This window comes from Neolamprologus brichardi, chromosome 12 (genome assembly GCF_056152115.1).
Source record: "Neolamprologus brichardi isolate AB-2024 chromosome 12, ASM5615211v1, whole genome shotgun sequence".
Classification (NCBI taxonomy): Eukaryota; Metazoa; Chordata; class Actinopteri; order Cichliformes; family Cichlidae; genus Neolamprologus; species Neolamprologus brichardi.
Genome location: NC_142115.1, coordinates 33,996,169 through 34,012,982, shown reverse-complemented (window position 1 = coordinate 34,012,982; position 16,814 = coordinate 33,996,169). Strand labels below are relative to the sequence as shown.

Here is a 16,814-nt window from a genome sequence, read left to right as displayed (position 1 = left end):
CCGTGTTCGTGTTTTCCTCCAAAAACAATAAGTTCTGTTGGAGCAGCCTTTCAACGCCTCTCGCTGTCTCCTGCAAGCAAAGTTGACCCAGACAACAAAGTAAAGCTATTTTTCAGCTACGAGCCCCACACAGAACCCACCGTATTAGCCAGAGGTCCCTTTACTACGGTTCGGAGCCGCGGACCTTCAGTAACAGTAATAAATCACAGCAATAGTACATTCACATAGTTGTAAACAGCATGATAATATATTAAGTAATCCAAAGTATTCAGAATACGTTACTCTCGTTGAGTAACGTAACGGAATACGTTACAGAATACATTTTGGGGCATGTATTCTGTATTCTGTAAAAGTAACCTTCCCAACACTGCCGATATCAGACTTAATGATCCCTCATCACAGGAAACATTTCAACTAAACATCACAAATAAAATCAGCAGAACAGATTAAACAAATTATCTAGGAGGGGAATGAGACTGGGAACCGTAGGAAGCTTTTCCCAGTAAATGAAATTAAGGGCTATCGTTAATATTGGAACACTAAATAACGTCAGAGAAAAATAATTCGGATGTCTAGCTTACCTTTTACATTTGTTAGACATACAAATCCTGATATCATGACACGCGCTGCAGGTTAATTCCCTCCGCGAGAGCGCATGGTGCATCTGCAGAAGTGTGGCCATGTGACCATCCACACAGGAAGAGGAGTTGAGAAATGAGTCAGAGATTCCTCCTCCGCTCAGAAATCAGACAAAAAGTCCTAAAAATCCAGCCCGGAGCGCCTTTCCATCGTCACCATGCCGTGCTGCAGGCTGCGCGCTCTGTGTCAGTATGAAACCAACAAGCTGGTCCGGATCCAGAGCGTCCGGCTCGGCTCACTCAAGTGGAGTCTGAACGGAGCCATTCTGCTCTTCATCTGGTGAGTGGATGTGAAATATCTGAGCCCACGCACGCACAGTGCGGCTCAGCTCGCACTTCTCACTTTTGCACTTTCACAAGTCCCGTTAAAGCTCAAAGCGTCTGCAGGGAGAAACAGACACGAGTGGTCGTTTATGAATATGTGACGGAGTCTGAACTCCAGTTTGAGTGCGAGATCCTTAAAATTATCTTCAATTTGTGGAGGAACAAATTTCATATCCAGCAAGTTTTTAACTCATTTTGGTTGATTTCCATTTGGAAAAGGAACATTTCTGTTGCTTCCCACCAAACATGCATAGCTAGTAGCAGAGACGGCTGCAGAAAAACATGACCTTTCTGTTATTAGACAAGAAGATGTCAAAATGGCCTTTGATTAATCACCATAAAAGCTAATTGCAGCTTTTTTTGTACCTAAAACTGGTTAAGCTACAAAAAGCTGACCATCAGTGTCCGGTAAATATCTACAACTTGAACGTATTCCTTCAGTTTTGAGTCTTTATCCTCTAAACCAGACAATGTGACTCATAATCCCCAAGCTCTAATCATTTAAAATGTTTCATTTATTTCCTATCTTGCAGTATCATGATGCTATGGAACAGGAAGTACCAGGAGTTTGACCTGGTGGTCAGCTCGGTTACCACAAAGGTAAAGGGTGTGGCTCAGGCGCCCCTGCCCGAGGTCGGGAACATGGTCTGGGATGAGGTGGACTACAGCGGGCCTTGGAAGGTGGGAGCCTGATCCTCTGGGTGCTGAGCTGTGAAGGTTTTTTTTGTGGTTGTTAACAATAAAAATTCCTTTATCTATTTATTTTAAAATCTTTGTAGGGGAAGAACACCTTCTTTGTGGTGACCAACGTCATTGTGACAAAGAATCAGAAGCAGGGGAAATGTGCGCAGGTGCTTTTTCAACATTTATATTTTTTATTATTATCTGTGTTCATCTTGTTTTAATGAGATCACATATTGCTAACAAAGACTACAGTAAATAGAAGATGTCATTAATAAGAGGAACTCCAATTTTCTGTCTATTTCTCAGGTTCCTCTCAAAGGCAGATTCTGTCACACTGATAAGGACTGTGAGAAAGGAGCCTGGGACCAGCAGAAACACGGTACAGTGACTTCTTTCAGTACACCTTGTTTCATGTCCAGGGCTAAAAACTGAGCCAACAGACTGCAGGTTTTTTAGCTGCTAGAAGGGCAGCAAACAAGAAGGAGTCCAGTTCACCTTAAACATGTTTGTTTCTACTTTGAAATTGGGCATTTTAACATGAGAGTCTATGGAGATTCACTCACTTTTGGGGTCAACCTCCACCAGTGATACGGGAACTGCAGTTTTTGAGCTTGAAGCTAAGAATAAAGACATCATTAAGTATTAAAAGATAAACTGACACGTTGTTGGTGTCAGTTTAAATAGATTTTCTATAAAGATTAGAAATGTAAAAATAAAGAAACATCTGTATTTTCTCTTAAAGTTGTGTTCAGAAGCACTTTTTTCACATTATATTAATTTTTAACTTCAGCTGGTTCATACACAACAAGTAGAGCAGCTAAACCATTTTACTGAAACTGTGAGACAATCAAGAGTAACAAAACATAAAAACACAGCATTAAAAATATTGTATGTTTCATTTTATACTGACCACTCAAAGTGTTTTAGGCTACAAAGCACCTTTAACCATCTGTTTATATTATATAATGGTTACTTCCCACATTACAACTCACATCCACGGCCTAACATGCATATCTAACATGCATATCTTCGTGTGGGAGGAAGCTGGGAGAAACCCACACAGGCCCAATGTGAAAGGAGAACTCCACACAGAAAGGCCCCACTGTGACGTGACTCTGCTAACCACTGGATCCCTGTGCTGTTCCCAAAATGAGAGTGACGTCCTGTGTCCACAGAAATTAGAGGAATTAATCATTTCTGGTTTGCAGCTCAGATGGTTGTAGTTCTGACTGCTTCCCTTTTGCAGGGATTCAAACGGGATCGTGTGTGAAGTTTGATTTATCGAAGAAAACCTGTGAAGTTTCTGCGTGGTGTCCGATCGAAACCAGATCCACTCCTCCAAGGTAAGAGAAACGAATTTGTCTACACAATGTGACATTTCAGAAGTCTTTGAAGTTCACCGACAGCCACATCACGTGAGCTCGATCTAAAAAACATGGGTACAACATCTAGTTAGATGCATGTAGACTGTGCAATGGTTATACCAACTCAATCAGGAGCAAGACACACAGCTGTTATTCTTCCATGATTTGTTCCCTTCTTTCCACGCCCTCTTTGGCTCTGTTATGATAACAGCTGGAAGATACATCATACAAGTAGTCCTCTGCAAAAGCTTGGACTGTAAAGCAGGAGAAAAACATACTAATACATGCCATCACACCCCCTCCAATAAGTAGAAACCAAGTTTAAACCACCACACAATCTTCGAATACTAGAGTCATACGTTTATCACTCATATAAACATTAACATCTATGGATTATACAGAGCAAGAACATTTTTATGAATCTGACAGGACTTCCCAGCAGTTTTTAATTGGCCTAGTTTGCTCTCAAAAGCGTTTTGGCTAATAATGATCGCTTCATGTGACGCAGACCTGCTCTGCTGGCAGCAGCTGAGAACTTCACTGTCCTCGTCAAAAACAACATCCGGTTCCCAGCTTTCAACTACATCAGGTGAGACTGCTCTGTGCCTGCGGATACAGCAGATTCAGTTTCTCCCCTTCAGCTGCTTCAGTTAAGAAATGCAGAGATTTTGTATTTTTTTCAATGAGTTTGTTTTTCTTTCAGGGTCTTTTTTTTTTTTGCATCAGCAGTTTGTAGTTTTTAATTCTTGGAGCTGGATCATTGTGATAGTTTCTTTTTAATGCTAAGGAGATTTTTTTTTTACAGTTCATCTTGCAGATCTTTATCTTCAATGAAAACAGTGATGTTATATCACTTAAATTGGATCACAGTTGTTTCATTTCAGGTTTACTGTGCTGTTGTGCAGGAGCAAAACTGTTCAGCAGTCCATGCATTTGCAAATCTGTTTGCACAAATACATACAGAAACCCCTATGCTGCTGTGTTACCCTTGCTCCTTGTTGCTGGGTTGCTGCAACTGCACATTGTGTTTAATGATGCTAATATTTTGCATTTGGCATAAAAAAAACATTCAGAAAGACCCTCTTCATTACCAGGGAACTGAAACTTTCTTTTACAGAAGGAACATCCTCCCAGAGATGAACGACGCCTACCTGAGGAACTGCCACCGAGGAAACGACTCCCTGTGCCCCATCTTCAGACTGGGAGACATCGTCCGAGAGGCCGGGGAAAAGTTCTCTGAGATGTCAGTGGAGGTGAGTTAATGTGTTCACGGGTCTCTCAGGTGAAAGCAGAATTCATCCCCAAGTGGTTTGGTACCACAATATTTCTCCATCCTGAGATTTTAACTTTAAAGTCAGTAAAATGGACATCAACACTCCTTCCTCTTTGTGAGCCATTTCTGTCCTCAAATAGAAATGAAAAACCGCTGATGGGCAAAAAAAAAAAAAAAGGAAGCGTTGCCACAACAAACTGTGTGTGGACATAAAAATAAAGAAATAGTTTAATTTTTTTTATGTTTATGTTTTCAGGGTGCACTTTGTTTTAATTGCCGCTATTGTCCTGCTTTTTCTTTCTTTCTCAGACATAAGTAGAAATACTCTTATTTGAAGGTTTGAAGTTTAATATGTTGGGAAAAATATACCTTATTACACAAGCACAGTAAACAATAAAAACTCTAAATTATGACTCATGAACTGATGTAAAAAATCAGTTCTGGGTTTTCCTCTGTAAATGTTGAGCTTTTGTAGTCCCGCTTTTGACCACAGGGAGGCGTCATCGGCATCCTGATCAAATGGGACTGCAACCTCGACAGGCTCATGCAGCGCTGCCTTCCCAGATACTCTTTCAAGCGACTAGATGAAAAAGAGAGCAACAGGACGCTCTATCCAGGCCTCAACTTCAGGTGAGCGCGGGTCAAAGGTCACCTCCATCGTGCTCTGTGTGCAGTGGACAGTCAAGAGTCACTAAAGGAACAATGAAAACAATTAAAGCTATACACAAGCGGTGACAAACCTCCTCTTGCTTTCATATTTACGTCAGCCCTTCAAAGTTATTGTATCTGTCACATCCTGTGTTTTTTCACCAGGTTTGCAAAGTACAACACTGTGAATGGAGTGGAGGAGCGAACACTCTACAAAGCATTTGGGATCAGATTTGATGTCATGGTATTCGGACAGGTGAGGTTTTTATTTCTTCATTGTTTTGTCCCTACGTCCCTTAGAAAATCACAGTATTGATCCATTGAATCGATCTAACAATGTACTACTGTGGCCCAGAGGAGTAAAAAAATACAATATTAATATAAGACACCACAACAAAACTGAAAATTTCTCTTTTGTTGTCATGTTTTCAGAATAGTTTAATTAACCCCCCCCCGTGAGATGATTGATTTCTCCCAAAACAATCTGATCCTGCTGCTGTTTCTTTCTTCTTTTTTTTTTTTTTTTTACTGCATATTAGCATGACTCACATTAAATGAGCAAGAAACCATAAAAAAAACCCAAACCATGATGTCAATCATGGTAATGTCAAAGAACTTCAGATTACAAATCATATTAGAACAAAACACTCACAGTATTCACCTAAAACACAACTACCTGACACCTACAGCCAATTTAGCACCACCAGTTAATCGAGCATGCATGCCTGTGGACTGTGGGAGGAAACCCACGCAGGCACAGGGAGAACATGCAAACTGTACACACCTCCACACAGAAATGCCCAAGCCAACCAGGATGTTTGAACCAGCAACCTGCTTCCTGCGAGGCAGCAGTTTTAACTACTGCACTGCTATAGGCCTTGCATACTGTAGCCACACTGGCACGCTAATTTGGGAAATGTTTGCTTTAGATTAGCTGATGGGTTCCCAGTGGGAAAAATGTGAGTTTATGATATTTTTACAGTGGCCCTGAGAGGCCAAACAGACTGCAACTTAACAAAACACCAGCAATAAGAAAAACGCTGCAAAAGTACACAAAACATAGGGGAAATAGGGGAAAAAAGGAAAAACGACAATGGATCTACGAAAAAAGAAAACAGAAATAGGAAAAAACACAAGGAAAGTGTTTCTGGGGAGACAATTACCTGACGGACCATTTGCAGGAACCCAAAACATGGTAGGTGTGTTTTATCATGATTCATATAATACTGATGACGGATTTTTAGGCTAATAGTTAGGCTAACACACTTACCTCTCATATTTTCTTTCCTCACTTTCCTCCACTTCTTTTAAGTGTCTCCCAGCGCAATTCTTAGCATATTTTGGTTCCTGCAACTGGTCCGTCGGGTTATTGTCTCCCCAGAAACACTTCCCTTGTGCTTTTGGAAATCTGTTTTTCCTATTTCCGTTGTGTTTTGTGTGCTTTTGCAGCGTTTTTCTTATTGCTGGTGTTTCTTAAGTTGCTTTCCGTTTGGCCTCTCAGGGCCACCGTATATTTTCCTCCTATTTAATAATTTATCAAAAAGCCCTCATTAAGACAAAAGTTCCAGGACTGTGGCTGAAAAGTGAACTTTTCTCAGGAAGGCTTCAGTGACCCTGAAGTATCTGAGAGCTGATTGTTGGTCAGTGCTTCCTTTATTACCTCTTTTAGCAGTGAATCCACTTAGAAGGCGATAACGGCAATGCACAGCAATGAGGTGCTCCTTTAAACAGTCAACATCACTGACAAATGTAAATGTTAATAGTTAACCTTTCTATTTCATGCCAGTCATTTCTGATATGTTCTGAATTCTGAACTTCACACAGCTGTAATAGAACCTGCTTCCTGTCATTTTGTTGCCTTGTGTGAAGAGATTGTGGTCATTTTTAGATGTACTTCCAGGAGATCAGATTTTCTGCAAACCATTAGTTCACTGTATAATGTATTACAGTTGGGTCATTTGACCTTGCATGTCAAACAATTTTTGGATTCAAAGAAATCGGTTGCATAAGACTGACTTATTTTTTGAAAAACTCTTTCAAACTATTCTCGAAAAACTCATTCATAACCTCTTTTTTTTTTCCTCTTTTACTTTCTTTGCCATCCCACCCCCCCTTTTTTAATGTAATTATGTATTTACTTCTTCCCTACTCCTGTTATGCAACTTTGACTCCATTTAAAACTATGCAAATGTCAAGTCAGCTGGAATCTGGATTAAAAAATGCTTAAAATTGGACTGATTGTGTGATGCTGTAGGAAATAATCTAAGTTTAACACTGGGAAATTCAAACTGATGTTGGACAGAGAAGCAAAATGTAATCAGATCAGACAAATCAGATTTATGTGATTGGTAATATTTTTAGACTCGGTATCTGTGAAATTTTTATTATTTTTTTCAGTTGAAAGGGAAAAAGTTATGTATCTTGTTAGTGAAATAAAATTACTGACAAGTCATACAAGATGTATTTTATCAGTAACTCAATTTGTGCTTGCCCGTTTGCTCTTGGGAATTTCTGGCGTCAGTATATCCAAATTTTTGGCGAGAGGAGAATGTAAAGGGGAAAATGTTGTGATTTGTTTTTCAGGCGGGAAAGTTTAGCTTCATTCAACTCATCATCTACATCGGCTCAACGCTGTCCTACTACGCCCTGGTGAGAGACCACACACATGTCCATTCATGCTTTTATCCTCCTTCAGGAGTGAGCACAGTGGGACTCAGTGTTAAAGTCCAGAGTGGGAGTGCAGCGCATGGAAAATATATTCAACTTCTCTGCAGATGCAGGGGAGCAACTATAAATATCAAAGGAAGCTAATTAATGCCATTAAAAAATCGAGAAGTTATCCATGATTTCATAAAATTTACATGATTTTAATCTTCTTAAATTGTATTAATTACTCACAGTAAAAAGTCAAAATAAGTTTCATGTGTAGAGTGTTTTTTTAACGTAAGACTTAACATTAGGAACATTTTTGTATGTATACTTTCACCTTAATTATAGTTTTATAACATTTTTACATGATGATGTCATTTGAATGTCATGGTTACCTTATTATTTAATACATTTTAAGAACTTATTTAAAAACTTTTGACTGTCTTTTGACAGATTTTTAATTAAATTTTATAAAATTTTCAAAAAGTTAAAAGCTTACAATTCAAATATCCACAGTAAAAAAAAAAGAAAAAAAGAAATTAAGTAATTTTAGTTTTGTTTACATATGGCAAGTGAACCTTTTAATTTGGCAAGAAAGGTTTGGTCATAAATGTGGGTTTTATGTCCAAATTGTAACTTTTTGACTTAATTTTGATTAAAACAACTTGATTGTATTTTGTATATGTCTAATGTAATTTATTGTATTTAGTGTAAAGTTCACGTTTACTGAAGGAAAGTGTCCCTCATCTCTATTTATGTGAAAGTCTGTCTTTCCGTCCAGACAACCATCCTGATCGACTGGTTGATTGGAACCAGCTGTTACTCTGCAGAGGTCGGTCAGAACTACTCTGAAAGGAAAGTGGAATCAATCCGAGATCAAGAGAAGATGAAGGTGTTTTGATTTGATTTTGTGTTTACTGCAGCTCTGAACCAGTGACAAAAAATGTAATAGATAATGTCATTAATGTTATTTCATGTGACCGTGTGTTGCAGTGCATCCTTTGTGTTTCCTACATTGATGAGAACAACCTTCGACTGGTAAAACGCTCACAAAAGAAAAGTTTACAGGTCATCAAACCGATGTCTGTTCAGCCACGTAAGGTAAACCTACAGAGCACAGAGTGCAGAAATCAAAGTGTAAATGAGGAAAATGTACAAAAAAAGATGCTTGATAGTAGCCTGCACATACAACCCTACTTTTACTGCTTTTAAATACACCATGTGAGTGTCTGTGAAGGTTCTCAGTCATCCAGGTCATCGTAGTCAAAGGAGCTTGCAAAGAAAAGCGTCTGGACTTCTTTAAGTTACTTGAAGACGTTTCACCTCTCATCCGAGAGGCTTCTTCAGTTCTAAGGTCAAATGGTGGAGAGTCCCAGATATAACCCTAGTGGGAGTGTCCCCCCACAGAGGGACAAAAGGACCCCCTGATGATCCTCTAATCGCCTGAGCCAAGGTGTGGAACTGGGTGTGGGTCCCAATCAGCCAGAGTTTCGGGTGAGTTTATTGTGAAACCTGGCCCCACCTTATCATGCGAACTCCTGAGGTCAGATGGACCAGGGTGTGAGTGGGCGTTAAGGCGTCTGGGAAGGGATCTCAAAACTGGATTATAGATGGCATATGGACAGCTAGCTGTCCATCTGCATCTTAAGGATAAAGGACACTCTTTCGAGGATGCCAATGTTCACATTTTGGACAGAGAGGACAGATGGTTTGAAAGAGGAGTGAAAGAAGCATCTATGTCCACTGTGAGTGACCATCTTTGAACAGAGGCGGTGGTTTACGACACCAACTCTCTGCCATCTATAATCCAGTTTTGAGATCCCTTCCCAGACGCCTTAACGCCCACTCACACCCTGGTCCATCTGACCTCAGGAATTCGCATGATAAGGTGGGGCCAGGTTTCACAATGAACTCACCCGAAACTCTGGCTGATTGGGACCCACACCCAGTTCCACACCTTGGCTCAGGCGATTAGAGGATCATCAGGGGGTCCTTTTGTCCCTCTGTGGGGGGACACTCCCACTAGGGTTATATCTGGGACTCTCCACCATTTGACCTTAGAACTGAAGAAGCCTCTCGGATGAGAGGTGAAACGTCTTCAAGTAACTTAAAGAAGTCCAGACGCTTTTCTTTGCAAGCTCCTTTGAACACCATGTGAGCAAACCCAGATTATAAATGGCAGCGAGATGAGAATAATATCTGTGCTCACCTGTAGCACATAATTCTTCTCTCACAGCAGGTCTTTTCTACTCCCAAAACACAAAGAGGTCGTAATTCAAAATCGTCAACGACTAATTTAATAGTCGACGCGTCGTTTGAAGCTTTGTAAGATCACAAAAGACACAGGAATAAGTAGTAGGATTTAAGAGTGTAATAACGGACTGAAACAGAAGATGGCAGCACTGCATGTACAAGGATGCCAGCTGCCGTTAAACCCCGAAGAAGAAGAAACTGTCCCAGAATTCATAGCGCAGCCCAGCTCCGTTTCCAGCAATGGCGGCAGCTAGTTAGTTTTAATGCTACTCTTATTATTCTTTCTGGGTCACAAAATAAACGTTTAACATATTTTCAGGCGAGAATGTAGCTGTGTAAACCTCAAATATCTGCTCAGTTTATCAAGACACCACATATTTTCAAAAGCTCTCCGACGTTTTCGGAGAAGTCTGTTACCCACTAGCTCGTTAGCTAGCCGGGAGCAAGGCTCACTAGAGCCGCTGAGAAATCGTTTTCAAACCCACCGTGGTCTTTCGCTACTCAGGTTAAACGTGATACATAAGTCACTTAGATAACTTAAAAATGTTATTGTTTGGCTTTTTTCAGTATTTTATTTGTTCCTGAGTAAATCAGTTTGGCTGAGATTAAAGTTATAGTTTTTACACAGCTGAATAAACATCAAGCAGACAGCTGATTATCAGAAGTGTGAGATGCTGGAGAATTTACTCTGGTGTCCTGTTATATTTTAGATAGCAAGGAGCAGACGGCTGAGTTTATTGAACTCCACCGAAACAATCTGCAAATTTCATTAAAATTTAATAAACTATCATCTTGTCTTTGTGTTTAGTTAGCACATACCTTAAGCACTTAAAGCTGTAAGCTAATGATAGTTATATAAGAGCAGATGCTGCTGGTGGAATAAGCTGTACGCTGTATGTCCAATGGATGCATGATCGGTGACTAGTCGACTATCAGAATAATCGTTTGTGGCAGCCCTAGTTCATACCCTACCTCTGAAAATTCTACTGTGAATTTATATAATTATATCTGATAGACACATGATGTAAATATAGGGAAAGTTTTGAGCATCTTCATCAAAAAGAAGTTCCATCCATCCATCCATCCGCAGAGATACCCTGACCTCCTCCTTCACCAGTTCTTCTGTTGGGAGACATGCTTGCATGCCAGCTGAGAGACACAATCCCTCTCACGTGTCCTGGGTCGGCCTCAAGTTCTCTCACTTGGACATTCCAAGAATTCTTCTTATTTGAGGCATCCAGAGTTCTCCATGAATCGCTACCTTATTGTGTTTTAGGGGTTTACGCATCCAAGTGATCCCAGGAACTTGGTACTATCTCCTAAGGCAAATCGGTCCTTTTTGAGGGACTGGAATAAGCACAATTTAAAAAAAACAAAACAAACAAACCTATGATGACAAAACCTAATTGTGTATTTTTTGTGTGTGATGTCATGCAACATTATTTCTCGTTATTTCTCGCTGCAGAGACAGATTTTAAAAATGATGCTCTCATCTCTGCAGGAGGATCCAGGACACTTGAGAGCCATTCTCTGCCTCCTACAGCCAAGTGATGACACCAATGATGATGTTCAGCCTTCCCTTGGCAAGAAAACCGATCCAAATGCCAAACCCCATCGTCCAGCCTGGTGTATGTGTGACTCCTGTGCTCCTTCCTCCCTCCCAGAGGAGGAGTTGTGCTGCAGGCGCACCGAGGGCACCTGCATCACCTCGTCTCCTCTGTTTGGGCAGCTGGTGCTGCGGCGCTCCCTGCTGGAGGCAGTGCTCCTGTACCAGGATCCCCTGTCTCTTTCAGTGAAAAAGCTTCAGACTGCCACCCTGCGTCACTGTGCCTACAGAGAGTACATCAGCTGGCGGTTTGGGGTCCCACCCAATGACACCCATCCTGCCATCCCTAGCTGCTGCGTGTGGAGAATCAGGAGGGAGTACCCGAGCCCAGATGGACAGTACAGTGGTTTCAGACCTGTAAACATGACTTCCATGCAAGCCTGTGAAAACGGAGAACTATGAAAGGAGTGTTTTCAATTTACAGAGCAGGGAAGCCCTCACTAACTGACCTACTAACAATGTTCATGTACCGTCTGCCTTACAAAGCAAAACAAAAATGCAACAACTTTACTCATTTGTCCGGAAAATGAAACTTAATCAGTTTGTCAGCTTGTGTTCGGTGAAGAAAAACTTCACTAAGTCAATAAATTACTGCATTTTCTCAAATCTGTCAAGTCGTTTGGCTGCTTGGCTGCCATTTTTCTTACATTCACTCTCTTTATGCTGCTTTTTGCCTTTATAGGGCAGGTTTAACTCTAATCGGGCTCAGACAAAGATTTTCTCCTGCCAGGAATGTGTTCACATTCATCAAATTATATGGAAAGATGGAGAGTTTTGTTCCAGGATGGGAGAGAAACAACCCTGAGTAGATTTGACATATTTCTCCTATCTCCACTAAGGTTCACTAACTGCAGTAAGGTGGGGAGCCTGAGTGTGTAATTTCATTTGTACACAGATGAGACTAAAAACAACAGCTGTTTTTTGGGTTAATGGAAAGTTATTGTGTTTATGTTTTTCAGTATTGCCATTTCACTCTGTACTCCTGATTTCATTCTGCATGTAAAGAAACGGTCAACTGCACAGAAGGTACATTTTTATATAACTGACCAGTTTAACTTTTATCAAGCTTACAGTTGGTGTTATTAATGGAATGGACACTGTTACTGACAGGTGCGCCCATATAGGCAGTCTGCTGGGCTTCACTAAGCAAATTCATGTCACAAAAATGGAACACTTGACTATTTTTGTGTTGTTGGTGCCTTTTATGTGATTTGGACTGGACTGGTTCTTTTGGACTGGACTTTTCTTCCCTACTGGAGAATTTAAAGTGCTTTAAACAACATGCCTCATTCACACCCGTTCACACAAGCATGCTTTTCTACATCTAGGTACTTGATGCCATACTAGTCAGATAGTGATGGATTTGAACTGGTGATTCTTATTGAATATGTTGAATGGGTAATTATCGTGGCTTGTGGTTAACTGTACTAACAGCATGTTTAAGGGGTCTGTTCTCTAGTTTTGGTGACTGAAAGTGCTTTTTATTATCTTAAACTTGGCATTATTCTGCTACCAAACCTGCTATTTTCAGGACTTTGGGGACTCCAGCTTTTTCACATCTTCTTCACCCTTTTTTAATGTGTATGTGTCTATGTGTGTTTGTTTTAATACATCATCTTGATAATTTAGTTTTGACAGCAACACATCTTATCCTTATCTATCTAAGGTCAGTGAATGCTGTACATGAAACTTTACACATCTGGCACTTCTTCACCAAAGCTGGACTTCCCTTTAAAATGTTACAATTTGGATGCCACTGGTCACTTAAAAGATTAAAAAGCATGGTAGCAGCTATTGAGCCTTCAGGGTGATGTCACAACGCTCACATCCATCTTTAATATATGGTATGACCGTTACAAGATTTTGTACTGGTGCTTTTATGTTGATTAAAATATCTGGCATTTTCTTTTTGATAGTGCCGTCACTTTTGCATGTTTTGCTTGCTATGTCCTTCCAAACCTTCACATTCTTGGGCCCTGTACATACAGAGTGAATTGTTGTTTATACTAACAGATTGTGACATATTGAACTTCGAAGGTTCAATCTGCTGATTCTTGTCACATCTGAAGGGAGTCAAACTGTCTCTTTCCTGTATTCACGCCTTTAATGAGGTGCTAAGTGAATCAGCTGCTGGCTGTGTATTTGCTGTAAAGTGGTTTCAGTCCTGTCGCCTAATCTCAGCCAACAAATGAGCTTTTTAACCCCCAAACTGTTCAATTTCAGTACCAAGACATTAGTGTAGACTCACTCATCTGATTTTAGTTTTCGCTAAAATCAGAACGAAGCTATTTCTTTAAACCGTTGCTGTTTTATCTTTGATCGCTATCTTTTCCGTCTTCCCTTGTTCAGCCTGTTTATTTGTTTGCAGTAGATGATAAATGGGAAGAGCTGTTTGATTGGTGTAAAAACTGTGTTGAAATCAGCAGTTTCGCAGAACACACACAAGAGTTGGCTTAAAAAAGTTGGAGCAGCTGCTCTGGCTTGGAAAAGAGAAAACACCTCTAACAGTCCAAAATAAGTACATACATCTTCACACAAAGATAAGACGCTTAATTTGTTATACGGTGACACGGTTTTGGGGTGATAGCAGAAGAAGGTGGTCATACATCAGCCGTAATCCCGCTTTATGAGAAATGACACGCCATAATTTTACAGAGCCACATCTGAATGTGTTGATAGTGGTGCAAGCACTTTAATGTTTATATTATACATTTCTAATAAAACAGAAGATCTCACTGAACTGCTTTTTTTTCCATGTAAGTTTTTAGTCTATTCTTCTATTTAATTTTCATAATCAGCCAATTAGAAATGGCACAGGCACGGCAACAAGAGTTTCAGATGTAACGGTATATTTTGGTTCTTCATTTAGGTGCTGCCTTTGATAACCAGTGCCTGCAGAACAATGTAAGGAAAGACTGTAAAGTCCTAGAGATGTCACTTATCTGCAGTTCAGGATGTATTATGAAATCGTGGCACAAAAAAAGACCAATTGTCTTTAGTTTCAGCTCTTCTGTTGGAGTCCCCAAATCTGTGGCTCAAAGGAACTCAGCATATGACATGCTACAAAACCTTGCTGCACTTTAAAAAAAGTTTTAGGAGGGAAGGTTTATGAAAGGAGAAAAAGAAAGAAACTTGTTTCACCTCCTCACATATTCACCATGGGTCACTGCAGCAGTGTGATCCACAAGATTTGGTAGATTTGTCTTTTTTTTTGCTTAGGCTGCTGCCCCCGCGACCCGGCCCCGGATAAAGCGGATGAAGATGGATGGATGGATGGATGTTTTTTACACCCAACAATGCCCTTCTGGACATAACCCTACCAGGGATAGATCTCTCCTTCTGGGCTCAAACTGGGAAGCTTATTGGGTAAACTAATACACTATGGAGCCATGTTAATGTGAGATTGTAGCTTCAGCAAAGGAGAGAAAGGGGAGAAATGGTTTAAACCAACCATAAAATGTGCTGTCTTATACAGGTTTCAGCAGGTATGTTAATAAACCAAACTAATAAAACTGAGTGTAAAAACAGGACTGCAGTCAAAACTGCAAAAAGCAGTGTAAGCAAAAGGCTGCTGGCAATGCCGGAGAAACCCAGCTGCTGTCCCTGCACCTATTTATATGAACACAGGTGAGCCTCTTCAGCCCTGGGACTCCAAGGAGAGTGCAATTATTATTTAGAAACAGAAAAGAACAATTGGATGGTATTTGTTCCTGTGCATTGAAGACAAGCCTTCCTAACATGGACAAATACAGCTGGTATGAACAAATGCTGCCTTGACAGTTTTTTAGAAAGATCCAAACCAGCAGAAAAGTGAAAATTTCCAATGCAAACTATTCTCTGGGGCTTGTCCTCTGAAACAAGTCCAACATATCCAGGAAATATGTTCCCTATCTGGCTTCACCCCTAACATCATCAGTCATGATTACTGGTTGCAAGAAGCTGACGATGAATCAACTCTTTGTTTTTTCATTGACTATGAGCTGACATAGGTGCCCTACTTAAGGACTACATCTCCATGCATCTCATAGAAACGCTAAATATATCTATAAATAAAATGTATTGGAGGGAAAAACTGGAAGGAATAATTTCCCCTAAGAATCTAAACCAAAGGATTTAGATGGTCTCTTGAAATTAAATCTGCTCTTATTGTCTGTGCATTGACATCAGAGGGATCTTCTAGGAATGACGACACTTGAACCACTTTTATCCAGATGATTTATTGGTCAGTGGGTGGTGGTTTTGCACATGTCTCATTTCTCTAAGATAACCTGCCTGCTGCTCAGGCTCACTGGCTGTTGTCTCTATAAACATTGTGCCCAGCATGCACACAGTAAAGTCTGAAACAACAACTACATATGAATCCTCCCTGACAAAATGGCCTAATATCACACCCTGAGATGTGCAACAGTGATGGAAAAATCATTGATTATTCAGCTTGTAATCAAGCAGACATTTTTTTTATCCAGAAAATGAGCAGTGAAGGTCCTTGACAATGTGATAATAAGTTAAGTTGGTATGTGCTAACATTTGGGATCTCAATGCCACGTCTTCATTTCTAATTTCATCAAATTTGTACTAATAGTATTTTTTCAGTAGCATAAAACACCCAGTCTGACTGCAAGTAGCTCAAAAACTAATGGTAAAGGTTATGAATAGGATCAGATCTGCAGCTGGTTGTTGGATGATGGCTTTTGTTGAAGCTCCAGCTTTTGATTTTTCCTCCCATATTTTTTTTTTTCTCGCAAAAATCCACTTTAGTTTAAAAATATAGCTCTGCCGTCATCTTTTACACAACCCTAACTTCCTCTGTCCGATCCAGGACAATAATAGCTGGAGTAATATTAGCTGTTTGTACCGCTGCCATTCTTCAGGTGGCTTATTTGATATATACAAGCACTTTCAGTCCTTCACTCTCCAGAGTCTGGCTCCAGACCTTGACCATTGTTTTTATAAATGGCCTTTTTGAACTGAATAAGGACTCTTTGTTAAACAGGCCCTGGCCTGAAATAGCCTCCATGACTGGTCTCAGTAGCAGATATCCCTTTTCCCTCCCATTACTCATCCATTGACCCCCTACTTTTGTTTGCTCTAGCCTCGGGAGGATGCAGGAGCCAAAGGTGGCTAATCTGTTAGCATGTGTCTTTTTAACTTTATTTTGAAACAGGCCTGGCATGAGGAATCACTCTTTGGTTTCAAGATAATTCGATTAACCTACATTCCTCCTGAAGAAATATATTTTAAGAATGCGCGTTTTCATTATGTCCACATCAGGCAGTGTGTTTACTGACAGCCTGTAGAGCTAAATAGAAATAATTATTTACTGTTTTCTAATTATGCTAATAGTGTTAATATGCAGATTGTGGGTGGAGGCATGT

At 40.2% G+C, this 16,814-nt stretch overlaps 1 protein-coding gene across 2 annotated transcripts; it reads left to right on the top strand.

Annotated features, from left to right (window-relative positions):
• Positions 1–293: 293 nt before the first annotated feature.
• Positions 294–14,157, top strand: p2rx7 (purinergic receptor P2X, ligand-gated ion channel, 7). Of its 2 annotated transcripts, XR_015719868.1 has the most exons (14): positions 294–918; positions 1,496–1,643; positions 1,742–1,813; positions 1,953–2,025; positions 2,893–2,989; positions 3,519–3,599; positions 4,128–4,263; positions 4,777–4,913; positions 5,097–5,187; positions 7,515–7,580; positions 8,362–8,472; positions 8,574–8,681; positions 11,335–12,297; positions 12,399–14,157. XR_015719868.1 is itself a non-coding variant. In XM_087849447.1 (13 exons), exons 1-13 carry the CDS (start codon positions 797–799, stop codon positions 11,839–11,841), a joined length of 1,749 nt encoding a protein of 582 aa, XP_087705573.1. In that variant the 5' UTR covers positions 294–796; the 3' UTR covers positions 11,842–14,157. The 2 variants fall into 2 exon arrangements, 1 of the variants encoding a protein (XP_087705573.1); XM_087849447.1 differs by having other exon boundaries at positions 11,335–14,157.
• The last annotated feature ends 2,657 nt before the right edge of the window (positions 14,158–16,814 follow it).

What these genes read in the sequence shown, in the direction of transcription:
- p2rx7 (XM_087849447.1), top strand. Translation starts at nt 797, where the DNA reads ATGCCGTGCTGCAGGCTGCGCGCTCTGTGTCAGTATGAAACCAACAAG. An exon ending in AGCAGGGGAAATGTGCGCAG is followed by an intron (nt 1,814 to 1,952) that starts GTGCTTTTTCAA and finishes TCTATTTCTCAG; the next exon opens with GTTCCTCTCAAAGGCAGATT. An exon ending in TCTCTGAGATGTCAGTGGAG is followed by an intron (nt 4,264 to 4,776) that starts GTGAGTTAATGT and finishes TTTTGACCACAG; the next exon opens with GGAGGCGTCATCGGCATCCT.